Genomic DNA, 27,542 nt, shown 5'->3' with positions numbered 1-27,542 from the left:
GGGCGCGGGTCGGCGGCGTCCGTGTCTGACGGGGAGCGGCCACGCGGGGCTAGCGCGGCCCGACTGCCCGCAGACACCCCCGGCAGCAGCGAGGGGACGCTCGGCCGAGTCCAGCCTTGCCGTCCCGCCGCCGGCTGCCCTGCGCTCAAGGTTCACTGCCCGGGTGCAAGGCGAGTCGACCGGTGGGCGCGGCGTTTTTATGCGGCGGGGCCGGCGCTGGCGACTTCAGACGGCAGCAGCGTGCGCGCGGCCGCGGCGAGAGCGGCGCCCGGTGCCCAGTCGCGCGCCGACTCTCGTGTGGGCTGTGCCAGCTCGCAGGAGTGACACACCAGCGCACGAGCGCGGCGCCGCACCGAGCCTTATGCCGAGTTGGGGACGCCAGCGCGGAGCCAGGCTGGGCCAGCTGCGCGCCCAGATGGCCGCCGAGGAGGACATGGTGCAGTTCGACAAGGACGACCCGGACTTCGTGGCGCCCCAGCCGGCAGAGTCCATCCCCGGTGAGTGTCGCCTCCTGCCTGCTGCTCATTCTTAGATCTCACCCGCGCTCCGCCGGCGTCATCAGTTGTCGATCAGACCTGGGCGACATGCGAGTGCAGCAGTGGTGTCGGATTGGTGCAGGGCACGACCCTCGCAGCGGTCCGAGAAGGCAGATATGCATCCGCGTCCGCTTGCCGCACTCCTGCCATCTAGCGGGTTAGCCTGGTCCTAGTTCTCGCCACGCCGCGGCCTCTCACCTGGGAACCGTTGTTGCCAGTTGGCGGGATTTCCGACGGTCACGGCTGAACTGTGTGTCTTTGTGTGTGTGTGGGGGGGGGGGGGGGGAGGCTGTGAAGGTTGAATGCTCGTATACTGGTGTATGCCTCCATTTTCTCAGGTTTTATATCGGGGTTATCTGGACTTCGATGTTCGAATGCTTACGTGGCGATATACAACGCACGCGGACTCCTAATGCTCCCGAAAAATATATTCCGCGATGCGATCCATCGCAGGAAGCGCGAATCAGTCATTCGGCTGCTGTGTTTTGTTGTGAGCTGGTCCTGGATCTATATTTATACTGAGCTACCGAGCGGGCGTTTTTGTGATTTTGTAACCCGCTTGGCCGTGCCGTGTTGCATAACGACAGCTGTCGTCGCCGTCGCTGGCCTTCTCGGTCTGCCGCCATTGTTCCGCCCCGAGGCCCTGCGTTCTCGTTGCCCCGCCTGCTCTTTCTGGCGCTGTCCTTGCCTGTCCCGCCAGGCTGTCAGTAAAGGTACCCTTTGTTGACCAGTGACCCGTCACAAAGATTGCAGTAGAATACCTTCCCTCGAGCGCTGAAGGCCAGCGCCCCAAATCTATCTGAATGCCCGTCCGAATGGTCTGGTTTTCTCCTGATAGCGTGCGATATTCGTGTTCGGATGACGGGTATGCCTCGTGTCCATACAGCGTCGAGTTCATCCCATGAACATTGCCTGCTGCCCCCCCCCCCCCCCATCACCGGAGCTGGGGCCGACCATGGTGGGCAGGGCTTTTCCCTTGTTCTCGGCGATTATGCATGATTACGTACTAATCGCGCCACTTTGACATTGTGGCGCCCAGATGCACCGATGCATTCACGCCACGTGGCGCGCCGTTCCCCGGCTGCACGAGAACATGACATGCACGTGCTCCCGTCTAAGCCGTCCAGATCAGAGCCAGAAGCTTTGGCGACAGGCAACGCCGGGCCTCGTGTGTTCGGCCTGGCCTCGTTCTTTCGGCCGGGTCGCACATGTTCGGCCTCCTGTGACCATTGGTCTTCCACGAGGGACCCCTGGTCGCTGCTGACACGAGAGCGCTCAAGACACTCAAGGGAATCTTTGACCGCTCATGACGCCCGCGAGTGTCCCTGGCTCTTCACGGCACATATTGTTCCCGACAGTTTATAAGACATAATGCCGTGTATCCCTGACCGTTCGTGACACGCAGGGGTGTTCCTGACCGCTTTTGATACAAAACAACTTATTCCTAGCCGTTCATGACGCACAGGGATGCTCTGGCCCCCTGTGACACACAGGGACGTCCCTGGCGTGTATGGGACACGGAGGTGTCCCTGGCCGCTCGTAACGCACTGTAGCGTCCCTGACGTACATGGGCACGAGGATGTCCCTCACCCCCGTGGCGCACAGGAGCGTCCCTGACGTTCATGGGCACGATGATGTCCCTCACCCCCGTGGCGCACAGGAGCGTCCCTGACGTACATGGGCACGATGGTGTTCCTCACCCCCGTGGCGCACAGGAGCGTCCCTGACGTACATGGGCACGGGGGCGTTGCTGACTGTTAGCGGCATGAACGACCGTTGCTGTGCCAGAACTGACCGATCTTGGCATCCGTGAGCTCCCCGGACTACTCTTGCACACGGACGCCTCTAACCGTCAACAGCATAGCACACGGGCGCCTCTGACCGTCAACAGCATAGCACACGGGCGCCTCTGACCGCCGACAACAGAGAACACGGGCGCCTCTGACCGACGACACCAGAGCACATGGACGCTTCCGGCCGTCGACAACAGAGAACACGGGTTCCTCTGACTGCCGACAACAGAGTACACGGGCGCCTCTGACCGCCAACAGCAGAGTGCACGGGCGCCTCTGACCGCCATCAGAGCATACGTGCGCCTGTGACCGCCCTCCGACTGCCGAGTGTTCCGCACCATCCCTGATACAGGAGGCTGTTCTTAGCAGTTTTTGATCCTCGGAAAGCCGGGACCGCTTATGTCCCACAGGGCGTCCCTGACCGCTCGCGACGCACGTGGCCTACCGGACCTCGTGATGACGCTGCCCGTCCATGACACACGGATAGAAAGACCTTGTCACATATGGCACGCGGCGCACCCGGACCGTTCTTTTTAGAGACGGCGACCCTGACCGTCTGGTCGCTCACGGCCCCCAGAGCGACCCCTGGGGCGGCCGGCGGCGTGTCACATCCCGCCGTGATTCACGCGGTCTGATTCGGTGAGCAGGATCTGACCGATGCGTCGGCGCAGGATCACACGTGCCACCGCCTCGCCCGTTGCGCCCGTGCAGCTGCGGTGCCACTTTCTCCGCCGGCTGACGCGGCCACGGGGCCGCCCGGCCGGCCAGCCGGCCGCCGAGGGGCTCCTGTTCGCATGGCGCCCCGATTAGCGCTCTGACGTGTCCCCCTCCCCCTCGCTCCTGTCCGCCCGCCACGTGGCGGCGGACGCGACGGGACACCTCCCGCGAGCTGATCTTGCTCACGGTACTGGGAACTCGGCGATGTCCGGTTTGCGGACGTGTTATTTTCGCGACGCATTTTGCGTCATCGCGTTCCGTGTTATAACGGGCCTAACCTTTCACGCGGACGCGGCCTCGCCAAATAAACAAAGCCTCGGCGCTATCACGATCGGGGGCGTCGTTACGCCGGCTCAATCAGCTGTTGCCCCAATCAGCTCCCAGGACGAACGCGTCATGCGAAAACGCGAGTGGGCGTTCTCATTAGCCTGCTGGAGAAGACGCCTTCAAGGAAGCGAGATCCCCGGGTGCAGCAGCGCCTGCCGCAGTACTGCAAATCCCGGAACGTGTCCACTGCATGATGAAGCGGAGCGGACACGCGGAACAACTTTGAATTGCCTCTCGGCGTTCTGCTCGTGTTTGGTGACCCTCTTGGCCATCCCGATGGCAAACATGGCATGGGCGGCTTGCTTCGAATATCTTGGAAAGTGAGCTACTGAAATCTGCGCCGCCTCCGGCCGCCGGCAAGAGCTCTTGTTCTCTGCGCTCCGAAATCGATACGACCCCAGATAGTGGTGCTTGGAAATGATGAGACCTTATCTGGAGCGGATAATATCTGGATGATAATTTTTGCAATAGATCATAATCAGAAATGTTGTTGGTGCGCTTTGTGACGCCAATCAACATCAATTCCGTGCACGTAAATGAGGATCTGTGGGAGCATACATCTGCCACCAATCGCTGATGAACCCTTATGTCGGAACCAATGGCTATATGTACCAAACGTCGAATGGTCTGGCAGTCGGTCACAAATGTCGGTCAGCTGCTGACGACATGACATGCTGATGAAGTCCCATCGTCGGCTGACATCGAGCCATCACGAGTGATGACGTCCCGTCACGTTCTGCTAAGGTTTCTCGCCGGCTCGGCTCGGATCAAAGATGCGGCGGGGGGGGGGGGGGGTTGAGGTTTTTAAGCATTTTCCTCCCCGCAATACATTCGGACGTCATGTTTAATTCTGCGCAGCTGGGCGACTTGCCTCCCCGACCTCCTGTGGCGAAGCCCATGAGCCGCCTGTGCGATCGGCGGATCGGCGATCGGCCTCCCACCTGTGTTGCTGTCCTGCTCCCGATGATCGCCGGCACGCCGCGTGACTCCCTGTGCCGCTGATGTGCCTCCCTGACGTGCCTCATTGCAGCCGTGCCGTGCCGTACCGGGGCCGGTGTCCGGGACTGGGGCCGGCGTCCGGAGTCGGGCTGGGGCCGCTGTCCGGGGCCGGGGCCGGTGGCTGGGGCCGGGGCCGGTGGCTGGGGCCGGGACCGGTGTCCGGGGCGGGACCGGGGTCCGGATCGGAGCCAGTGTCCGGGACTGGGGCCGGCGTCCGGAGCCGGGCTGGGGCCGCTATCCGGGGCTGGGGCCGGGGCTGGTGTCTGTGGCCGGGGCCGGTGTCCGGGGCGGGGTCGGTGTCCGGGGCTGGGGCCGGCGTCCGGAGCCGGGCTGGGGCCGCTGTCCGGGGCTGGAGCCGGTGTCCGGGGCTGGAGCCAGTGTCCGGAGCCGGGCTGGGGCCGCTGTCCGGGGCTGGAGCCGGTATCCGGAGCGGGGCCGGTGTCCGGGGCGGGGCCGGTGTCCGGGGCGGGGCCGGTGTCCGGAGCGCCGGCGATGGGCCGCCAGCGACGTTGGCGCCCTGCCGATCGGCCGGCGGCGTCGTCTGACAAACAAGTGTGCTCGCCAGCTGTCGGCATCCGACCCGGCACCGCCGATCGCGTCCGGGCCGCCCGGGCCTCTTCCGGGCGGCCTGCCGGCCTGCCGGCGGCGCGCGCCCCCCGGAGACTCCGTGGGAGTCCCCCGTCCCCGCATTTGCCGGTCCGGCCCGAGCCTGGCGACCGCGTCCGCTTGGTCTGGTGCTGGTGCTGGTTCCGGTCCTGGCTCTGATCCTGCCTCTAGCCCTGATCCTGGCTCTGATCCTGCCTCTGTTCTTGGTACTGGCTCTGATCCTGGTTCTGATGATCGTGATCCAGGATTGTGATCCTGACATCGCCCGTGATCCCGACCCTGAATCTGGCTCTGGTCGGGACCCCTACCAGCCGATCTCAGACGTGACGCGCTGTGTGTGTGTGTGTGTGTGTGTGTGTGTGTGGTGCTGTCGGTGTGTGCGTGCGTGCGTGCGTGCGTGCGTGCGTGCGTGTGCGTGCTGTGTTGTGTGTTGTGTGTGTGTGTGTGTGTTGTGTGTGTGTGTGGTGGTGTGTGTGTGTGTGTGTGTGTGTGTGTGTGTGTGTGTGTGTGTGTGTGTGTGTGTGTGTGTGTGTGTGTGTGTGTGTGTGTGTGTGTGTGTGTGTGTGTGTGTGTGTGTGTGTGTGTGTGTGTGTGTGTGTGTGTGTGTGTGTGTGTGTGTGGTGTGTGTGTGTGTGTGTGTGTGTGTGTGTGTGTGTGTGTGTGTGTGTGTGTGTGTGTGTGTGTGTGTGTGTGTGTGTGTGTGTGTGTGTGTGTGTGTGTGTGTGTGTGTGTGTGTGTGTGTGTGTGTGTGTGTGTGTGTGTGTGTGTGTGTGTGTGTGTGTGTGTGTGTGTGTGTGTGTGTGTGTGTGTGTGTGTGTGTGTGTGTGTGTGTGTGTGTGTGTGTGGTGTGTGTGTGTGTGTGTGTGTGTGTGTGTGTGTGTGTGTGTGTGTGTGTGTGTGTTCCTTGATTCACATCCAGCACTATCAAGCCTTGTAGCCCGCTGCCCTCGTCAATTTAAAACCCTTTTGATATTTTTTCTTAAGTGATCGTTCGGTCTGTAAGCACATAGATGCGAGGGAGACATAGATGCGAGGGAGACATAGATGCGAGGGAGACGAATAGATGCGAGGGAGACGAATACACAGCCCTCACAGCCTGCGTTCATGAACGCTTCTGTTGCGGGGTGAGATGCCGCATGCCTGCAGGTGGCATGAAAACATTTATGCGTTCATTTGGACTCATAACAGAGATACTGTAAATCCCTGCAACCCAGAGTTGAGGAGTGTAAGCTGAGGGCTGAGTCATACAGGGCGGGTAAAGTTCAAGCGCATTAGCAGTTGTCATTGCTGGCCGCCTTTCTAGCGCCTAAAAAGCATGGACTGGTTCTTGCATCACCTGTGTAACACGGTGCTCTGCTGTTTGAAGCGCTCGCCACAGATGCACGCGTGTTGTGCCACGTCCAGCAGGTGTTCGTGGTGCGCCAGACCGCTTAGCTGTTCTCCCTTCACGACGGCATCTCCGCCTGAGCCGCCGGCTAGTGTTGCAGACAGGCCGAAGTCGTCTGGGTTCACCGGCGCTGCACAGACAGAGCGCAGGGGGGCACTACCCGGCGACGGTTTGACCGCCGCCCCCGGCAGTGGGCCGGTCGCCTGGGTGTCCAGCGGTGCACCAAGGGTGCAGCATCGCAGCACAGGGGGAGTCGACAGCCGCGTTCAAAGGCAGAGAGGAGGCCCAATGTGCGTAAAGCTCGCGGTCGGCGTGACAACGAATGAGTGGTTTCAGCGCGTAGGACATGCGTGGCGGAACATGTACTACCTTCTGAAGAGCGAAGTGCCATCGGCCTTCGGAAAGGAACATGGCAGCCAGGCTGAGGGCCATGGTTCCAGACTCCCGCCGACTGGGACGCCCAGTTCTGACCGGTGCTCTCGAGCGCGCGGTAGACACCGTCGTGCGGCAGCAGTCTCAGCGAACATCGAACAGCACCAGACGGCCACAACCCGCCCCCGCGGCGATCGGTGCGGGACCAGAGGGCCGCGTCACGTTCGGCAGAGTCTGACGCCGCTTGTGTGGAGGCGGCGCGCTGCCCCGGCCGGGAGAAAGGGCCGACGGCTGCCGCGCGGAGACGGCGGCCTTGATTAGATGAGAGGGTTACCTCGACCGAGGAGATGTGAAAACGAGCGCTGGACGTGACCAGCGGATATAACCCTTCGATATGAGGGCTTCCGGCCTTCTCCGGTCGGCATGGGTACAGTGAAGCACTCGCTCACGATCTCCGCTGTACCTGTCCATGTTCGGTTCTGTGCTGTTCGACAATGTCGACAGTGTCAGTGTCGCAGGATATGCGTTGCTCTCGACGTACTGGATATCCGCATGTCTTGTATCTGCTTGGATATGGATACGCCCCCAGCGCTGTAAGCTCCCATCAGAAGCCCTGTGAACGTTTACCACCGACCTGCCGTGCTGAGCGGTTCAGCTCGCCTGAGCCTGCCAGGGCCGAGGAGGCGGTGTTCTTGCAGCTTTCGTGACGGGCGGAGGCCGTGTCTGGCCCCCAATTCCCTTCCGCTCCCCCTGACCTTGGCCTGACATTGCCGGTGAGACCGTGACCCGCCCGTCGTTCGTGTGGGACTCATCGCCTGAGGCGTGCGGCGGCGACCAGAGAGGGCGGGCGGGGTGGCGGGCGGTGCTATTTTGAGCGAGGAGGCCCGCATGCAAAAGTCTGGCGACGCTTCCGTTAAGCTTTAGCGAGCGTGCTGCGCGTTCTTTTCTGACATTCCGTGATGGTGGGAACTTTTTCCCCGAACTGTTCCAATTTTACTCGCCGGCGTTCTCCGACCCCGCCTCCTAACCTTCCTCGGCCCTGCTTTTTGGCCTTCTCCAGCTCCGCTCCTGGCCCTCCCCGGCCCTGCTGCTGGGCTTCTTCGCCTTCTCCGATCCTGCTTCCGGCCTTTGCTAGCTCTGCTCCCCAGTCTTCAACAGGCCTGCTCCTCGGCGTCTCCCAGTGCGGGGGCCAGGCCTCCTGCGGTTCCGCCCCAGGCCCCCTGCAGCCCCACTCCAGGCCTCCTGCAGCCCCGCTCCAGGCCTCCTGCAGCCCCGGCCCAGGCCTCCTGCAGCCCCGCCCCAGGCCTCCTGCAGCCCCGCCCCAGGCCTCCTGCAGCCCGCTCCCCGACCCCGCGGAGCTCCGTTTCCCGCCGCCGCCGGTGGCTCCCTCCCTGCGCGTCCGCCTGCCCATGGCCGGGCGAGCGGTGCGGTCGGACCGCCGCTGCGGCGCCGTTGCGTCAGGGGCCGGCAGGCGGCCCGGCTCGACCCACTGACCCGGATCGGTTACTCAACAGCGGCACGCCTTCCTGCCGGGCGGGAACAGCTGAGCTGTTGACGCCAGCTGGTGGCCGGCACCGCGGCCGCCATCAAAACGCGCGTCGAGTTTGGAACACGCGTTGTGTTGGGACCGGCGGGTCTGGAGAGCCGGCCGGACGTCGGGCGGATCGGGGCCTCGAACGCGCCTCGCCTCGCCTCGTCGGCTTCGAACGCGCCTCGCCTGGCCTCGTCGGCTTCGAACGCGCCTCGCCCCGCCTCATCGGCTTCGAACGCGCCTCGCCCGCCTCGCCTCGTCGGATTGGGAGAGTGTGAGCCTTTCTCACATATGCTTGTTTTCTCGTAGCGACACCAATTCGGTTCGTTGTGTAACTGCGCCATCAAGCCTTTTGAAATCGAATGGTGATACGGGGCTGTAGACAAAAAACGTCTCTCACGGTGGCGTGGCAGTGGCGGTGATGGTGGTGGTGGTGGGGGGGGGGGGGGGCGAGGGAGGGAGGGAGGGAGGGAGGGAGGGAGGGAGGGAGGGAGGGAGGGAGGGGAGGCAAGAAAAGGTAGGGTCTACAAGCGCAACTTCCCATAATGTCTAACCCCCAGCCCAGCCCGCCCTGGTCACGCTAGTGATGTATCCCGCAAATGCCCTCTATGCCCATTGGCTCACCATGCATTAACCCGATGTTAATGTTAAGTTAAGTGCAATCCGTATTTTGTATTGTTTCTTTACTTTTGGACATATACGTAAAATTTGCATGCATCGCGTCATCTCGACGAACGTCCAACATTGCTTGCCCTATGCCAGTGAATGTGCTTAGAAGTGATATAAGCACCTGCACTATACAATTTATTTAGTACCAAATGACGTGTTAAGCACTGTTGTGCCAGTTACTAACTACAACTGAGAAGGAAGAGGTTGAAATTTATAACGGCCCCTCACGAAAATGTACGAGGAATTTCACCCTTGTACCCCATCTAAGTAGACAATAGGCTAGGTCTTCTAAAGTCGCCTGCACCAACTGATGACATAGCACTGACAAGTCAGATTATGCTGGATATTCCGAATCGTGGGAAGTCTTCCCAGCTCATTATGCTGTATAGGATCACAAGCCATACTCTGTCTACCTTACAGCATTCAAACGTGCTTCACCAGCCACCATATAACAATCCGTATTCAAAAAAGAAAATCAGGCTTATATATGATATTTACTATCCGTAAGTGGATACACCATACAACAGCACTGACCGAATACCGCCTGACACCTTTGCAATTATCCATATTTCTCTCTTACCGCCATCCTTGCTTTATTCCAGGACAACGTCACCCGGCCGTTTGTGATACGTTTGACAAGGATGGGAAGAAAATTTCGCTCAAGAACACCCTTTGTGCCATTTAAGTGACATTCACATTTACCAATGTCACGAAAACCGTGAGACGTTGTTAAATACTAAAGCGGCATTAATATGAGCAGAAAAAAAGCAAAGCGTGTCCGGGGCATCCATTCACGCCTATCATGCTGACTAACTTTCGGCTCTATATGGAATGTGTGGTTGAAATCGTATGCTGAACCGCCATTTTTGACACAGGCCTGTGCACAGATACAGATATTGGAAAATACTGTTGAAGCAAACAGAACAAATGTCTTTAAGAGGACAGATATGTTTAAAATTGATAACAGTCGCAGTAAGGGTGAAATGTGCCGCACGTAAGAGCCCCTTGCCTACGGCACATTCTACCCTTACGTAATGGTCACAAATTTGTGTGGTCTGGTCTTATGTACGCATGCAAAACATATGCATAAATAGGCAAAGGCTGCATGACTGCTATTCAGATTTTCGACGACAGCTGCGACGTGATACACAAGTAGCTGCGGGCTGTATTGACGAGTGAGGGAGGCCAGGGAAAGGCAATTAACACATCTCCTGGGCCATCGTGAATCATTTACATTGATTCTGACGTGTGGTTGGTGTATGACGTAAGAAAATCACATTCGCGTCATCCCCACATTCGCAGCCAGGCGCAGTAGGTTTCTGTGTCTTTATGAATGAACCACCTGACCACTGCTCAATGAAATCAGGCTAAGCTGTGGAAATTTGGGCTGTTAGTCTTTACTTTTACGGCGAGATGTTTTCACAAAATTATTCAATTTGTGCTGGTTTGCTAGAGCTTCATTTGTACACAGGTCATCCCACGGCTATCTGCCACTAGAGCCCATGCGACGCAAGTGAAAGTATGACTCGCATCGCATTTTGTATTGTGTATTGTAATGTAATCGCGTCATCGTCAAGTGTAGTGCAAGGCATTTCAATTTTCGGAAAGTGTTACAAGTGATGCGATATTATTTACACATCATTTTATTTGCTAATATTTTTGACCCACATTCCCGCTAAGTCTGGCCTTCAGCTCGGCCGAAATTCCGCTGGTTCTTGTGGGTTCAGATGTGGTAGGCTGGCGCGTTCAAAAGTCGCGTTTCTATTGGCATTGCCTTTTTTCATCCACTGTCTTCTGCCTGCTGCCTCAGTTTGTTCGATGTCCGCTATGGACATCATGTTCCGCACAAACAGCTGTGTCGAGGGCAGGCAAAGATGTCGCAGTGATGTTTATCTTGGTTTAATTTTGCAGGGCCTCTCGCTAGCAAACGCCGCGGGTAAATCCATTTTCCCGCAGCGCCGTTCCATTGGACTTACGTGTGCGCAACAGAAACAGCTGCTGCACTGACATTGGCACGGTTTTGACATGGTGAGGCACGGCTGGCATCACAGCCGTGTTTTGCTTGCACGTCAGTTTGTTTGTGCAATGGCCACGCGATGGCGTGTCACGCGATGGGCGGTGCATAAGGGATGTGATGATGAAGTTATCGCAGCTCTTCGTGCTCACATGCCTGAAAACGGCCACCCGGTAAACTGCGGCGTAACGTCGGCGTATTGCTATCAACCTTAAACGTGTTTGCCGTCGTCGAGTTCACCGATTGCCATTGGGTGTCGCACATATTTGCGTGGACGCTTTGATTTGCTGCCCTGCTACCGTTTGCCGTCGATCGGTGTGCGGTTCTGAGAAATAACGCCGGGGTCGTTTCAAGGTGAGCTCAATGTCAGTTGGTGCACAGCGGAGTTTGCCTCCGCTGTATTCATGCGGACTGAGTTCGAGATACTAGTCCTGTATAATTCATCGCGTCTGACAGAACTAACGGTAAACTCCTTTGTGCAAGATCAGTAGAAAGTCGTAGCTGCGCTGAGATACGCCCGCAGCCCTTACAGATGAGGCCGCATAATCACTCGACATCCTGGCGCCCCCGACATTCTGCGTAACAGCAGCACTTTACATGCGCGATTGCTGAGAAGTCTTCGGGCCGTCGGTGCTGCCGCTGGCGAGTTCTAGCGAAGCCGTCAGCGACCCGAATCACAACAGACCGCGGGATGACGGCCAGCGGACCAGGATGACGGACGGCAGCACGGACCGATCGGCCGATAGGTGGCGATAGTGTCGCCTTGACCGGGACTCGGCCTCAGCATGCGCCGCCGCGCTCCGATCGGCGCCCGTCCTTGCAGCCCCGGCGCCGGCGGGGCACCGGGAGGGGAGGGGGAGGGTTGTGGCGCCAGCGAGTGGGTGAGGGATGGCGCCGATCAGCGCTTCGCGGCTGGCCGGCGATCGGCGCGTGGTCGCGGAACACCGCGATCTTATCGCGGCCGGTCGACCGGTGCCGTTCGCGGCGCTGGCTCACGGGGCGACGACTGGCGCCGGCGTCGGGCAGGTCCGGGTCGGGTGCCGACGGCGTCATACGGACTTGGCGGCAGCTAGGCGGCCGTCAGCAGCGCGCACGGCTGCTGCGGGCGCGCGCGGGTGCGGGTCCGCCGCCAGAGGTCGCTGCGTGCGCGCCCGGAACGCAGCGGCCGTTTGAATCGGCGCAACGGGTCGCTGCGGCGCTTACGACCCTGCTGACCTTGGCTGGAGTCGCCCGCGGGCTGGGACGTCCTCACCGCACCCCGGTCACATGGTCATCAGCCGGGCCTCGGCGCTGGTCACGTGCCCCTGCGCTGGGCCCGGACGCGGCGGTCTCCATGTACTCTGCACAGTGACGTCACTCGTCGGCGCGAACGTCACCCAAAGTCGCATGCCGTCACTCCGCAATCCGTGACGTCGCCGCCCGACGCGTCATGTGCTCGGCAACGCTCGTGGCTTGAGCGACGAGGACGCGATTTTGCGCCGCGTTTGACCGCCCGCTTCGGGGGTCGCGCTGGCGCCCCAGCGAAACGCGGGAGCGGGTTTACGCCGTGGAGCGCGGGCTGTGCCCCGGTCGTCCCACGCGGGCGCGCTGAGCGACGGGTGAACACGTCCCTCAGGCCCTGGGGCAGGACCGCGGGTTTGCAGCCTGGCTGCTTGCACCGCCCGAACACCGGGCTCTGCTCGCGGCGTCGCCCCGGGGTCGATATGGAGCGCGGCCTCGCGCCGCCTCGGCGCGTAACGTGGGAGCACAGACGTTCTCAGTCGCTCTCAGGTGTCTTAACAGACAATTCCTAACATGTCGCCTAACCTTTGAGATTGGCGTCCTGTTTGAGGATTCGGTGTACTCTGATCCTATCAGCGGGCTCGGGGGCCATTTTTCAGACACGAGAACTACTGCAGAGTTCTGGCATGCCTGCTGAGGGGTAAGGGGCCTTGACATACGGAGACCTGGCGCAGAACGAGAAACGCGGCGTCTGGTTATCTGCTAGGGCATCTTACGGATGTTTGTGTTGATTGCTACCAGATTTCCGAATATCGTGCGCCGAAAGGCTAAATTGATTGCTGTCCTTCGGTAAATCGACGTTGATATTTTGTGTGAGGACCGCGGGGTGTAATCGGATTGTTGTACCACAACAACGTATAAATCAAGGTACATGCACGTCCATTGATGGGACCTTGATGTGATGCCGTTTATAGCGACGAGTGATCGGGCTGTTGTTTGTGGAATCAAGCAAAGATGCTTGTCGCGAGTCAAACATGGCGAAGAGCGGCTTTTCGCTCACGTGCTGCGGGCACGCTGACGTCAAGAACGGCGGGATGACTCTTCAGCACCATCTTGCCGCTATTTTGGAACTACCTCTTCCAAGATTCCGTTTGTCGAGGAGAAATTCGTTTCTTGGCTTCGACATGTTTACAAGTTGATTCCGGCAGCCAACTGTTGTATAGTGTCTCGGGGCGTGTGCGGAGGGAAGCAGCTGTATTTCAATGTGCCTGGTATTCCAGCCCAGCGCCTCTAGCGGTGGAATTACTTTTGGCGACATGGCCGCTGTCTTGGAAACAGTACATCTGCTGTGGGAAAGGAACAGGGAATGTCGATTTGGACGATTCGACGGGGGCCCGTGCCGACTTCATTGCATTTCGCCATCCTCATATTGTGACTATCGCGTCATCGCAAATGTCCCATCTTCCCCTGCAGGAGGGAAAACACCTGAACGTGTAGAGCCGTGTGCAAGTCGTTATATCATTGCAAAAAACCGAAGCAATCGGGGTCCGTTTTTGACGTATGCCGACAGTACATATCTGACATACAATATTATTAACCTAATTTTTTCGCATGTTGCATGTTACATATTGATAAGAAAACAATCGAGTAAGACAGTGTCAAGGTATAATATAAAAACAAACTGTCACATCCGTGATGTGTTGTTTTAACGACATGCAAAGCTCGATACGCCCACGTTGCCCTCCTCTTCCCTACCTCTCCGGTTTTAGAAATATTCCTCACATATCAGGTAGCCTATGTAAGGTATATTTTGGGTTCCTCTCGTGCCCTCCGAGAACTCCATTAGGCTTGTGTGCCCCCATGTAGACTAGCGGCCCTTCTTTATAGTGGATCGGACTTCAGTGAAACTGAGGGGCCTTGCTCAGTGCTCAGGTTGGAGGGAGAACCTCCCGATACCGTACCGGTTCTGCAGGCTTCGTTTTCGCATGAAGCAGCTTTCTTTTTGGAACATAAATTTTCCCCCTTGCATGATGCATCCTCTGCACAGCGCATAGCTCCAGGAACCCACGGCCTATGACATGCAACGCAATCAGGACCTTTTCGTATACACTATAAGGCCACTTTTGAAGAACTGGACGCATCCTGTACGTTCTGCAGAATATGCCCAGAACGCCCCGCGTGTCTGCAGTTCGGCGAGGCCTTTCAAAAGACCAGGAGGGATTCGATTATGTTCAGAGGAGACCCACATGTAAATTCGTCAACGGATGGGAGCCGCCTTTGCGAAACTCGGGCTAGCTCTCTCTAAGTGTAGTTTCGGATGCTCTCTACGGCTCATGTTGTTTATTCTGACTGTTTAACGTCTGTCCGTTCGGCGAAGTATTCTCCCTGATGAGCGTGGCCGCAATCTTTCTGACGATATCTTCACGAGCTTACCCGTGCTTTTTTTGTTGCATTTTCTAGCGTCTTACCCTGCATCTACGTCGTACTTCGATGTCGAGCGTCGACAGTGGAAATAAGATCGGGCAGAAAGTTCACAGACTTCTGCACACCTATCGTGACTGGCGTGCGGCACCGAATGGGCACCGGTCCAGCACTGAGATCTCTGGGCTGCAGCTGGGTGGAGAGGTTAAGACACTTGCCGATATGGTGCGGTAGGACGCTGTTGGACCATTGTAGACGGCTGCTGTCCACAAAATTCTGTGCAAGGGCACTTAATGAGTCATCTAGGTTTGATATTTTTGTTGTATTTTTATGTTTGGCTGTTTGTAATGTTTAAGTGATAGCCTCAACGTATGTCAACTCATGCTTTTCGACGCAATTCGCCATTCTTCCCTGCCGTGCCATCACGCAGCTGGCCAAGAGGTAACGTCTGTCGTGGCCGTGAGTCTAGGTACGTGTCGGAGCGTATGAAGAGCCGTCTGACCTTTGAAACAGCGTTTCCTGTCCAAGCTGCATATCTGGAATATTGGAGCGGCGGCATTGGCATTAGTGCTGGGTTAAGCAAACACACCAGCGGCAGACAGACACAGCCTGATGCGCGTCAGGACCGAGTCCGACACCCCATGAACCGACTGGCTATTCTGAGCCGTGGCACGCTGCACAGGGGCCGACCTCAGTGACCGTGGCTGCCAGCCGGCGTAACCTTCACACCCACGAACAGCCGGGCTGCCCGGCGCGCGGGCGCGGCCGCAGCTGCGTCTGCAAACGGCAGACGCAGCTGGGCCGGCCGCCTGCGCCGCGCCCCCACGCCGCGACCCGGTCAAGGTCACGATAGCGCCGCCGGCGCCGCGACCTTGGCGGCGGCGACCCGCGGCGTGGCCGGAAGCTGCTTTGTCGACCGAGAATAGGCGACGCCACCGCTGACGTCACCAGGTGTTTGCTGACGTCACTGCGCGGCCGGCGCGCGCCGCGACCGTCGCGTATCGATCCTGGCGTTCTGGAAGGCGGCGGAGGGTGGTGCGCGTCGTCTGCGACTCAGGCTTTGGCAGCGCCAGCACGCTGCACCCCCGCAGCTGCATCTCGCGAGAACGGTACGGTACTCCCCCGCCCCGCCGCCCTGTCCCGTACAGCTCCGGCTGCTGTCCGCTGAGCACGCTCCCACCGGCCGCCCCAGCCGTCCGTCGAGCTTGGCTCGGCTTTTTGCGACGTTGCCCCTCCCCGACCTCCGCTGGCGCCAGCTGGTGGGCTTGCGTGCGTTTTGGCCGGCCAGGGGTGCCGTGTCATCTCTGGTGAGGTCGGCGTGCTGCGACCTTTGAGGTCACGACCCGACTTCAAAAGCGGCTGCCGGTTTGTGTTCATTGTGTCCGCGCAGAGGCTGTGCTGCGGCGTGTGACACGCTTTGCGTCGCAGCACAAGTGAGTGCGATCTGTCCTCGCTGCAAGTGTTCCGCCTTTTGCTCTTCTAAATCACTGCGAGCCGCCATGTGTGGAGGCCAGCAGAGGACGCTTCTGTTCACGCCGGTACGCGTCATAATGCGGGTCACGGCGTCCGGCCTGGTCCAGTTCGCTCTGCGTGCTGCACGTGCGCGGGCGCTGATCGCATGACTCGCCAGCCGTGATTCGCTGTCTCGTGGAAGTGCTGAGTTGGACTCGCGCGTCCACACCCATTTGGCAGTGTCGGGAGCCGCGCGGGGCCGCGCGTGCATGACTCATCGTCTGGTTAGCTTCGCCAGGCAGCGTTTGCGATAACGCTCCGCCCCGAGACGATGTGTCGCGTAGTTTCCATGCGAGCATTCGTCAGGGGCTGCCCCGCAGTGCTGTAAACAGGCCACTTAACATTGCGGTCAGCTGATAGCATGTTCTGCAGTTTCTTCGCCTGTTCGTTTCATGCTTGCCTCCACGTCTGCTCAAGACAAGGTCGTCCTGTTCCATTCCCAAGCACGGCAGACGTAGTTTGCTCCCGACGGTCTCTCCTCTTCAGACCGCCCCACCTGTCCTGGTTCGGTTAGTACGTACGGTGCACATCTGGGCTTGTCTGAAGTAGCGTTGGCTTTCATAAGGTTTTTTGAATGGCCACTGCGAGCAATGTCTAGCGACGAACGAGGTCGTGCGCAGTTAAAGTATGAAAGCCGTGCATGCAGCAGCGAAGGCCCAGCTGGGAAACTAACCGCTTGCGAGGCAGTGGCACGTGAGCTTTACTTTTCATCAGAATCCAGGATCCTGTTTATGCAATTCGGTTTCCGATGATACCCGGGCGAATCCTCCTGCTCAAAGGTCTCTGCAGGCGGTCAGCCATGACGGTTTCCCGACTGCAGACCATGCAACCCTGCCACGCGCTGCCTATCCGGTCACTGTGACAAGATGCTTTTTACCGAATTTCACACTGGACGGTCCCACACCGCCTGTCGCGCATGGTCTGCTACACGGCAGACCGAGCCGTGTCACAGGCTGTCCGCTTTCCGTCGGGCCAGTGACGTCATCGGCGTCCAGACGGGCCTGCCGTGCCCACTGGCCGTATCGTCTGGGTTCGACCCACTGGGGGCGCCCGGCCGGCGCCCGGCCGGCACCCGGCCACCGCCCGTGGCGGCGTCAGCGAGCACGCCTGGGCGGGCGGGCACCGCCGACAGCCGTGCGCCACCATCGGGCGGGGACCGAAGCCGGCGCCTGTGGTGCGTGACCCCGCGTTCTCTGGCGTTCTCTGACGGGGTACGTGATCCCGCGTCCCGCTGCACAGGTCACAGCCGTCGTTACCGCGACATGCACTGGTGACGTGCACTGGTGACATGCACTGGTGACGTGCATTAGTGACGTGCATTGGTGACGTGCATTTGTGACGTGCATAGTGACGTGCTCTAGTTACGAGCACTGGTGACGGGCATTAGTGAGGAGCCCTGGCGACATGCGCTGATGACGTGCATAAGTGACGTCCATTGGTGACGTACACCGGCCGGCAGGTGACGTGCGGGACCAGGTGTCTCGCCGCGAGCGCGCGGCGATATGCCGCCGGGTCGGCTGGGCGGTTGTTTGCCGCACTGGCGTGGCACGTGCCCCTCGGCCGCTGTCACCGCCGTGCCTGACCCGGTGCGGTTCGTGATGTCCCCGCGGAGTCGGGCACCGCAGGTGCAACTAGCCAGCGGGCGGCGGCTCAGGGAGATACGATCGCCGACACAGAGGAGGACAGAGGCGCGATCCTGCTGCCTTTCCTGGACCTGACGGCGCGCCCCAGGCCGGAAGGAGGAAAATGCCACCAAACTCGCCAGCTAGCCGTCGCCTTATTTGGGGAAGCCATGCGGCCGCACCTAGCGAGGGGCCGTCCCTGAACGGCCTCGCGAAAGATCGGCGCTCGGTCACGCAGCCGGCGCCATTGGCTGCTGATGGCCCTGCCTCAACCGGTCACCGAACGAGTCGGCCGGGCTGACGGCCGGCGGTCGGCTGGTGCCGCAGACCACCAGCTAGCTGCGGCTCGTAGGCAGTTCGCGGCTGGAGCGCGATCGCGGCCGCGCTCGAAGCCAGCTCGGCTGCTTGGCCCGGGCGCCCCCTGGGGCGGTGTCCGCCGCTGACGTCCGGACCCCGGCCGCGCCGGTTTTGATCGATTGCGGCAAGGGTGGCGCGCCGCGCTGACGCCGCTGCGTAAGCGGCGCGCCGCTTTCGTCACTTGTTTGGCGGCGCCGCCGTCGCCACGACGGTCGTTGATGACGTGTTGGGCGCGTTGGTGACTGAACCCGTGGCCGTTCCCGCCAGCCGTGGACGCGTGATTTGGGGTGACGAAGACTGTCTGTCACTGTCACTGACACAGAAAAGTTCCTTCCACACTGGCAACGCATATTTCGGGAAGAATGGTCAGCGTCTCAAGTGGCACGGGATGGGTCGTGGCTTCGAACTTGATTCTGGCGACAGCAAACCACGCGACTTAAAGGGACAGAAAACGGGGACCGGTGGACTCGGGCCCAAACAAATGTCATTTTTCTCGGCTCCGCTCCCGCGTGAGCGGCCGAAGCGGGCAGTCGTACCGCATGGTGATGCGCTTCTCGGTGCCTGCGTCGAAACGGCCTCGCGGAAGCCGGTGGCGCAGCAGTCAATCGCGTCCGCCGGTGGCGCAGCAGTCGGTCGCGTCCGCCGGTGGCGCAGCAGTCGGTCGCGTCCGCCGGTGGCGCAGCAGGCGGTCGCGTCCGCCGGTGGCGCAGCGTCCGCCGATGGCGCAGCAGTCGGTCGCGTCCGCCGGCCACTCCTTCTGGCCTACTTCTGCAGGAAAACAAGTTTTGGGTGATTGTCGCACGTCCATATTGGTATTTCTGTAAAAGTTCGGACGCCCATGCGTCCGGTCCCTGAAAGGTCCGGACTGAACGCGTACAGCACAGACCCCCGCACAGCGATGAGGCCGCGGCGCTGCGCGACGGGGCAGGGCTCTGAGCGACTCTGGAGAAACAGACAGACAGACAGACAGACAGACAGACAGACAGACAGCGTATGTGGGGTGCTGTGGTGTGGGGGCCGCGATGTGTGCAGTGCGCGATGCTGTGTACGCTAGAATAGCACAGAAATGTGGTTTTCATTCGTTCATGACAAATGCTCATAAGATATGGCAAAATGTAGACTCGAACCATCAAAGACGTATGTTATCTAGGGCTTCAACAGTGATCATGTGGTGATGGAAGCTAGGACGTTTGAATGGATGATTTTGAACGTACATGAGGTGTGCAACGATAAATATCCGATCACGACATCAATCAGGTCGTGTTGAACATTCCCTCTCCACACACCACAGACATGGCAGTACGTAACAATATCTGAACTTGTCCGCCTGCTCACAATCTCATATGCATCCGCCTGCCATATATATTTACAAGATGCTCTGAGAAGTGTTTCTGTTACCTGTCGCGCGTATCGGTGAAGTAACCGGACATGTGGTCCGCTGCCTGGTGCGCCGCGACAAACGAGAGGGCGTTCGTAGCAGCAACGGAGAGAAAGCGGGACGACGATCGGAGAGCCCATGCGTGTGTGGCAAGAGCGCGTGGGCCTCGGCCTGTCGGGCACGGCGAGCGAGCGACAGCTGCAAGCTCTGACATTGTCATGATCAAGGCGATAAGCCGAGCGATGCTGAAACCTTCTCCCGACGTTTATTTGATTGTGTGGCGCCCCTCCCCCCACGCGTCATCGCTTGCGTCACGCCGGCAGCTAGGTGGCCGGCCGCCCGGCTGATCGGCCATACAATTTGTGATTCTAGTGCGTAACTATTTGGAACTCGGCGGTGGCAAGGATTCAGTGACGTGTCACTCACAGTGAAAATAGTGTGAGCCAGCGATTTAGTCAGCCACTTCGTCTCAGCATATCAACAATTGTCCAGCGCGTAATACGGATCCCATCCATGACGTCTGTGAAAATAAACGGCCCTCCCACTCCGAGGCTTCCCGGCACTACTGTTTGTTTCGTTTGCTTCAGATTACCGATCGGAATTTGGCTTGCTGGGGAGTGCCCGAGGAGTTCCGAATCCAGCCAACAGGTGAGTGGCCAACGGTTTGGAGGTCAGTCCGCGTGGTCGCCGCGACGACGCCAAATTGGAATGTCCGTGGGCCTCCTTCCTGGGCCTGGGTGTCTGTGGGGGGGTTCTTCTCTCTTCCCGGGACTGGAGGGCCGGTGAGGTTCTCCTGTCTTTCTCTCTCGGGACCGGGATGCTTACGGGGTATTCTCCTCCTCCCCCCACCCCCCCGGGACCAGAGTACTACGGACCCTCCGTCGGGGCATGGAGTAGCCAACCAACGGCTGCTGGAGTGTCGGAATACGTCTCGTGGGCTGGAATTCCCGCGCTAATGATCCCTGTAATTGATTGAAGTATCGTGACATTCCGTACGCGGCAGGCTCTGGTGAACATCCCTTCAGATGATTTCTTGTCTATGGTGGCCACTCGAGGTCGTTTGACGGTGTGTCTTCCAAGACCAGCGCGTGGAGGCGGTGCCCTGCGTCTCTGGACGTGTGGATGGCATCACTAACAAGCGCCTAACCCCACTCCACACAGCAGCGCACTTTGATCGCGACATTAATCCTCCATTGTCGTCTGCGGATCGACTTAATCCGCACTGACCTCGCCCGTTCTGCGTCGCCACGAGCCACCTAACCGACGACCCATTCAGAACAGCGCCACGGCGTCCTTATGAATGCGGGGAGGGGAGGAGGAGGAGGGGCGCTGCGCGGCGTGGGCGCAGTTCCCACTCTATTTATACGGGGCTGAGCCCTGAACTGTCGGCTGATCTGCATACCGACCATCACGTCGATCACCGTGACTCGGCCGGTCACGTGACCTCGGTCTGAAGCTGACGCGGGCCGCGACCCCCCTGACCTCACCAGCTACGCAGGGATGTCTGGCCGGCAATTTTACCTGCGCGGCGGCGGCGATTCCGCACGGCCGCGGCGCTGCCCGCCGACGGGGCGCCCCTCCCCCCACGCGTCATCGCTTGCGTCACGCCGGCAGCTAGGCGGCCGGCCGCCTGGCTGACCGGCCAGTGGAGCCGGAGCGAGCGCCGCAGGCAGTCGCAGCGCGGTGCGTGCCGCCGTCGCAGAGCCAAGCGACAGAGCAGACAGCGTCGGAGTGTGGCGCGGAACGGGCACCGAGCGCGCGCTGGGAGCGGAACGTGACGTGAGGGGCGACGCGGCCGGCCGCACCGCCATGACCATGTCGGAGGAGCCGCCGTCACCGGCGTTCGAGCGGGCCAGGCGCAAGGCGTCCGTCGACCTGGAGTGGTGAGCGAACCCGCTGCCCGCTGGGGTGGCGGGCGCCGCGGGGGGGGGGGGAGGAGGAGGATCGGCGGTCAGGGAGCCGGTACAGTTCCTGAGATCCCTCGCGCTCAATCAGAAAGACGCCTGCTTGCCGTCAACGGAATCCCAGACCCCAGACTCCAGATATTCCCTCTCGCGCCGCCACGGAATCTCAGACCCCAGACTCCAGATATTCCCTCGCGCGCCGCCCTGGGCGCGCCGGGCCGCCCGCTCACCGTGAACACAGTCGCGGGCTTCCGCCCAGCCCCGACGCACCGGCGCACACCGCCACGCACGGTCCATGCTCGCCCGGCTGCGCAGACGCCTCGCCCCTCCCCTCCTGTCGACCGGGCGCGGCGGCTGACGCAATCACCGGCGCCGCGCCGCAGCGGTGGGCGCCGCGTACCGGCTGATCGGCCCGCCAGGCCCTCGCCGACCTCTCGCCCGCCGACGCTTCCCGGAACCCACGAGCCGATCTGCGCTTTGGCTGTCGCTGCGCAGTCGCGCGCGACGCGACACTGACGTCACAGACGGCCGGTGGGAGGCTCTCGCGGTCGGAAGGACCCGGTCGCTCGTGATGCCTGGTGCCGGCGGGAGCCATGCGGGCCGGCGGGTGCCGCGAATTCGGGGGTGTCCGGGCGCCTCCAGACGGGAATGTGACGTCACGAGGAAACTCCTACGTCACGAGGAAACTCCTACGTCACGAGGAAACTCCTACGTCACGAGGAAACTCCTGTGTGCAACACCTTCGCCGTAATCGGCCGGTGGGGGGAACGTTTCCAGATGTTGTTTGCACGGGTGACTCGTTACCACTACCGATGCGGACGATGCGGCTACCGGATATTTCTGGCGGCGTGCTGTCGGCGCGTTTGAAGCCAGGCACAAGAAATGCGGCTGATTTCTCTTGATGTCGTCATCGATTTATGTCACTTTAACGGGCACCATTCCTCAAAAACTCGATCGCGCCCCGTCAGCACGGTCCCTTTGATGTGCAGAAGTCATCCTACTGGCAGCGCCTGTCTGTGTCCGTGATGGGTCTGATCAGCGCGTGGAAGCCACCACCGACGGCTCGACGTCGCGTTGGGTGTGCGATGACTCAGGTGCATTATCAGAGCCGCTCGAGCACCGCCCAGATCATATGTGAGACGCGCGGATCGCAGATTGAACCACTTAGGTCGGATAATTTTTGGAGCGCGTGAGGTGCTGGTGGGCGAGAAGTCCAGTTCTGGGGGTAAGCGACGCTCTTGTAATTCTGAAGCCAGCTCTGCCTCCTGTCGAATGTAACGAGTACGTCATAACGTACGCGTTATTCAGTACGCACGTACTATTCAGCGTCCGCTGTGTGCGTGGCGAACCTCGACGAGGTACGCTCACGGTTCTTGGCAGGTGCAGAAACGGCTCTCACGAACCACAGCAGGAGGGAAAGCTATGCCCCAGGCGTACGGCCAATTGGACGCTCGCGCTGGTGGCACCATGCAGGGGACAACATGTTGCAAGTCGAGTAGCTCCTGACGGGACACGGAGCCATACGCTCGCGGTGCATGGCGGGCCCCAACACGCGCTCGCGAGCACTGGCGAGACCCTCTCGTCTGCGCTCACGTTCGTGGCGAAACGCGTTGCCACTCTCGGAATCCCTGTCGGAACACGGTGGCGTCTCACGATTGCCCGGCGTCGACACTGTTCGCGGCTTCGAAGCTGGCTGGCGCCTGCATGCCGTTGGCTGTCATGGCCCACAGGAGCGGCAACAGTTACGTGTGCTGACAGCTCTTGAAAGGCGGAAATGTCTTTTTGTGATTCGTCACTTTGGGTCGAAGTGGAAAGACGTCGTGTTAGCATGGTGTGCACGCAACGTTCTGGAAATCGTCAAAGAAAGTAGCCACTAGTCCGTTAAATCTTGTTATTGTACATCGTTTCATGTCTTTGTCAATGCGCCATACCTCTTGCCTGCCCCAGTTCTTTGTTACCTTTTTCCCCATCGCTGACATTCCTACTCTTGCATGGCTGACCGCGTGTGCCACAACCCGCGAGGAGCGTGACGATGCCTCCGAGGCGGCCGGTCCCAGCGCACGATCTGGCCCCCTGTCCCGCCCGGTGGAGACCCAGCCCCGACCGATCCTGCGAACGGCGACCCCGCGCCGCCGCCGCTTGTTCCCCGCCGTCGTCCCGCTCTCCCATCAGCTAACGCTTCGTCTCCTCCGCCGTTGCAGCGCCATCTTCCGCGTGCGCCGGTTCTTCGACAGCCTGAACCGGTCGGATTCGTCGCCGCTGGAGGAGCGCTCGCCGGCGCCGCCCGACCGCCGCAGCCTGCTGCTGCGCCGTTACCTGCACCGGCACCGGCTGCAGCACAGCCGCTCGACGCCGGGCCGCACGGGCGCCGCCAAGCCGGCAGACAGCCCGTGGCCTTCGCCGGCCCGCGGCCGCCGCCAGCCGCCCCTGCGTGACGTGCATTCCACGCCCGAGGTACGCCGCCGCCTCCGCCACGGCCTCCGCCACCGCCGCCGCCGCGAGCGGTGCGAGCCGCCGCTCCTGGCCGCCGACGGCGGCGTCGGACGGGGCGGGGGGGGGGGGGGGGGTGCTTGAGGCAGAGCTGGGGAGCTGGGGGCAGCCGCGGCGCGCTGCAGGCGGCATCCACCGTTGTTGTAAGAGTTTGCATCGCCCGGGCTCGTCTCGGTGTCCCTGGCCAAAGGCTCACATGTTGGAGCCCCGAAAGGCGCCGCCATCGCGCGCTCCCTCGCGCTTGTTTGGGGTCGGTCTGGTGCTCCACGCATGCCGCGCTGGCGGAATGCCGCGGGCGTCGCTCTGGGCCCCGGGATGTGCGCACTGCGCTCGTCGCATTCCACTGTCCTCAGATAAGGCCGTGGCTGTTTGCCGCGCCCGGCCGCGTACGATGCTGAACCCCGCCCTCTGGCGTGCAAACACCGGGCTCCCATCTGAGCGGCGCTGCGCCATTCGACGGGAAACGCGATAGCTGGACGTCGCAGTGCCGGGCAAAATCCGATGTTTGTATTCGTTGTTGGTGCCAGCCCGTCAGCCCTTGAAGCGAGTTGCTTTGGCACGAACGTGGCACAACAAGGAAGCGAGTGGGCCGCCGCCACGCTGTGTTTGGCGTACGAGTGTGGGTCTTCTGCCAGGGTGTGATTGTAATTTGCTGCTGGGCGCTTTAAAATCGGACTAGGGCGTGGCCACTGAGGTTTGGCTGCGGAGGTCTCCGTGTCAGTCACGGAAGCCCGCTTCAGCTGCACCCAAGAGTGCCCACTTAACGCCGGTGTCGATACCTTGTGGTTGGTCGGATGGCTTCTCTACGAATGTACTGTCTGTCGTGTTGTTGATCTGGGTCAAGTGCCCGGAATGGACCACGCGCTTCTGGGTCCCGCCCGACTGCTTGGACAGCCCGCCTCCTGTGCGTGTTGGGCCATGGTCTGGCCCGGCATGAAGTGTTTCCATGCTTGCGGCGTCTCATACTGCCATCGATGTGCTGACAACTCCAATGCGGTGACAGTATGAGCGTCCAGAAGTGTGGCGCAGCCGGGATCCGAACCCGAGCTCTCCCATGTGGGAGACCAAGGCTCCAGCCACTGAGCCCTCGCTGCCCGCTCCTCGTTGCTCCCTTACTGCTACGGCGTTTATGTGGTTTCATCACCGCAGGGACCCTCCATAACTTGCTGCGGCAGTTTGAGTTTCCAGACCCCGGCCCCTAAAACAACGCGCGACAGCGGGACCTTCGGAGCCTATTTCCGGCCCCAATGAAGTTTAACTTTTAACGAAGGCACGAAGGCCGACAGCAGCAGTTCGGAGTTATTGATCCTTCCACTGAAGCCGTTGCTAGATGCACTCGCGTCACTGGGGCGGCCGTGTCTGGCTGCACCTTCGGCCGTCTGGCACTCCATGGAAGGCAGCGAGCAGCGGCTGACAGTTATACACCCTCTCGCCGACAGGTGTCTCTGGGCGAAGACGCGCTCTCGTCGGCCAGCAGCCTGACCAACGTGTCCACCATTAGCAGCAGCTACGTGGGCGACGAGCTCGATCTGGACGACTGGGAGGACGAGCCCCAGGACGAGGAGCACTACCCTGACCAGGACTGGCTTAGCTGCGAACGCAGCGCCGCGCACTTGACCGTGGAAACCCGGTGAGAACCCTGCTCTCGTGTGGGAACCCTGCTCTTGTGTGAGAACCCTGCACTCGTGTGAGAAGAAAGGGTCTCCGGGATCACAGCTGCCACTGGCGTCACCCAGAATAGACTGGAGGTGAAAACCGCACCATTCACGCTGAACAGGACGCCGTGTCCTCGCCACGTGCCCTCCTAGATGAATGCGAATCCATTCACTCTGGGCGCCAGCTGAAGCACGTCGGTGTATGAGGGCATCAATGCCGGTCTCTGGTGGGCGGCCCCGTCAACCTTTCAGTAACCACTGGGACGGGAGAGCGTCGTGAGGATTCCCACGCAGAGCCGACACTGCACCCACTCACCGGCTCGCTGCCGCCATCGAGCTGACTTGCCCCGCCCCTTCCGCCAGGTGCTCGTCGGCGGCCTCCAGCTTCCGCTCGGGGATCCACTTCACGGCGCGCGCCGCCGCCACCCCGTCGAGCGTGGGCTCCGGTATCCAGTTCACGGTGGGCGCTGGCGCGGAGCCCTCCAGCTACGGCTCGGGTCTGCACTTCTGCGCGCCGCCCGCCATGGACGAGCGAGACCAGCACGCTCCCAGCACCCTCACCGAGGAGTACGGCAAAATGCTCACGCTGGAGGATCTCAAGGACTACAACAGCAACTGTCTCACGTGAGTACCGGTGCAACCCGTTGTGCTGCACTCAACCGCGGAGCGGGGGGGGGGGGGGGGGGGGGGGGGCGGGCGGTTGCGGTTGCTGTTGTTGTTGTTGCTGTTGCCGGTGACGCAGGTGTCACTTGTTCATAAAGCTGCCGTCAGATGTCTGAATGCCGCCAAGCGTAGTTGTTTTGTTGGCTGAAGCCTAGCTCAAGGAGTACCCACGACTTGCTCTTCCACTTTCACCATAAATGTGTCTAGCTTGGCACATTCTTTATCGCCGAGATGGCCTGCGAGCTTGTACCTCTCGTCCGCCGATACGAGATCTTACTTTCGGCCATCCCAGCCCAGCGCCCGTGCATCAGAACCATCTGTGACCTGCGCCGCTTCGTGCCAGGGCCGTCCGGGAGCTGGCGCATCACCAGAGGTCGCCGGAAACACGCCTGATCTGACCTGGCATCCACCTTCAGATGTGGCGTGAGCTGGCGCAACGAGGAGGCGTCGCTGGACTGCAATGAGTGCGGCGGCTATCCCCTGCACCGTCCCTGTCCAGAGTGCAGCGGCAAATGTGGCGCCACCTGGGACCGCGACCTCACCAAGGTGAGCCGCGCCTTTCCGTGCAGGCAGACACGAATACGTTGTCCAGCCTCGAGGTGGCAATGAATTAGTAGCAATGGTTAAGTACGATTATTCTGCTTATGGAAACGCCAAGGGTGCGTTAAAAGCTTTGGTCACGGTCTGGTTGGCGCGTCTAGGCTATGCGTAGGTCCGTGGGGACTGCAACCTCTTGCTGCTTGCCGTGATGTCCATTCGAATGGCCGCTGAGTTGCGAGCTCGTAGTCCGCCCGTGCTCACCAATCTCCCGATGCTGGACTGGGAGCCCAGAAATCCCTTTCCTATCAGTCGTCCTCCCGTAGTCGACATGCGTCGTTCGTCGATACAGGCTACAGCCTCCTACAGGTGCATCAACGAGGGTATCTGTGCCCCGATCTGTCTGCACGCGATTGTCACTGGTGTGATCTCAATGTTTCCGGCCGCTAACGGCACGCCTCCTCTTCCAGTCGCACGACAAGGCGCTGGCCGCCTGGGCCGGAGTGTGCCTCTTTCAGCCCGCCAAGGGCCTCTGCCAGCACATCAAGGAACTCCGTGCCAACAGTTGATGGCTGGACGGGGCCCCGCGTGTGGGTTGGCCAGCGGCGCGCCTCTAGAGCTAATGCTGGCTACCGCGCGGTCGTCTGCACGGAGGTGCCTGCGCGTGGCGCCGCCGTGGCACGGTGTGACTGGCCGCGGGGCCGGCGCGGGCGCCGCGGCCTCTGCGGCCCGACGGAGGAACCGAGCACGGCCCGACGGTGGGACCTAGCGCGGCCCGACGGTGGGACCGAGCGCAGCCCGACGGTGGGACCGAGCGCGGCCCGACAGTTG

The 27,542-nt window shown here is 60.7% G+C and overlaps 1 protein-coding gene across 4 annotated transcripts; it reads left to right on the top strand.

Moving 5' to 3' along the window:
- Positions 1 to 27,542, top strand: LOC119099948 (uncharacterized). Of its 4 annotated transcripts, XM_037223049.1 has the most exons (7): positions 9 to 497; positions 20,050 to 20,110; positions 23,568 to 23,820; positions 25,296 to 25,486; positions 25,875 to 26,135; positions 26,591 to 26,720; positions 27,182 to 27,542. In XM_037223049.1, the coding sequence occupies exons 1-7, from the start codon at positions 200 to 202 to the stop codon at positions 27,278 to 27,280; spliced, it is 1,293 nt and encodes a 430-aa protein (XP_037078944.1). In that variant the 5' UTR covers positions 9 to 199; the 3' UTR covers positions 27,281 to 27,542. The 4 variants fall into 4 exon arrangements, with proteins under 4 accessions (XP_037078945.1, XP_037078946.1, XP_037078944.1 ...); XM_037223050.1 differs by lacking the exon at positions 27,182 to 27,542 and having other exon boundaries at positions 1 to 497; positions 26,518 to 26,638; XM_037223051.1 differs by lacking the exon at positions 27,182 to 27,542 and having other exon boundaries at positions 1 to 497; positions 26,467 to 26,599.

Source organism: Pollicipes pollicipes, unplaced genomic scaffold (genome assembly GCF_011947565.3).
Source record: "Pollicipes pollicipes isolate AB1234 unplaced genomic scaffold, Ppol_2.1 Scaffold_4881;HRSCAF=5763_pilon_pilon_pilon, whole genome shotgun sequence".
Lineage (NCBI taxonomy): Eukaryota > Metazoa > Arthropoda > Thecostraca > Pollicipedomorpha > Pollicipedidae > Pollicipes > Pollicipes pollicipes.
The sequence above is the reverse complement of the archived record's forward strand: the minus strand, read 5'-3'. Positions and strand labels throughout refer to the sequence as shown.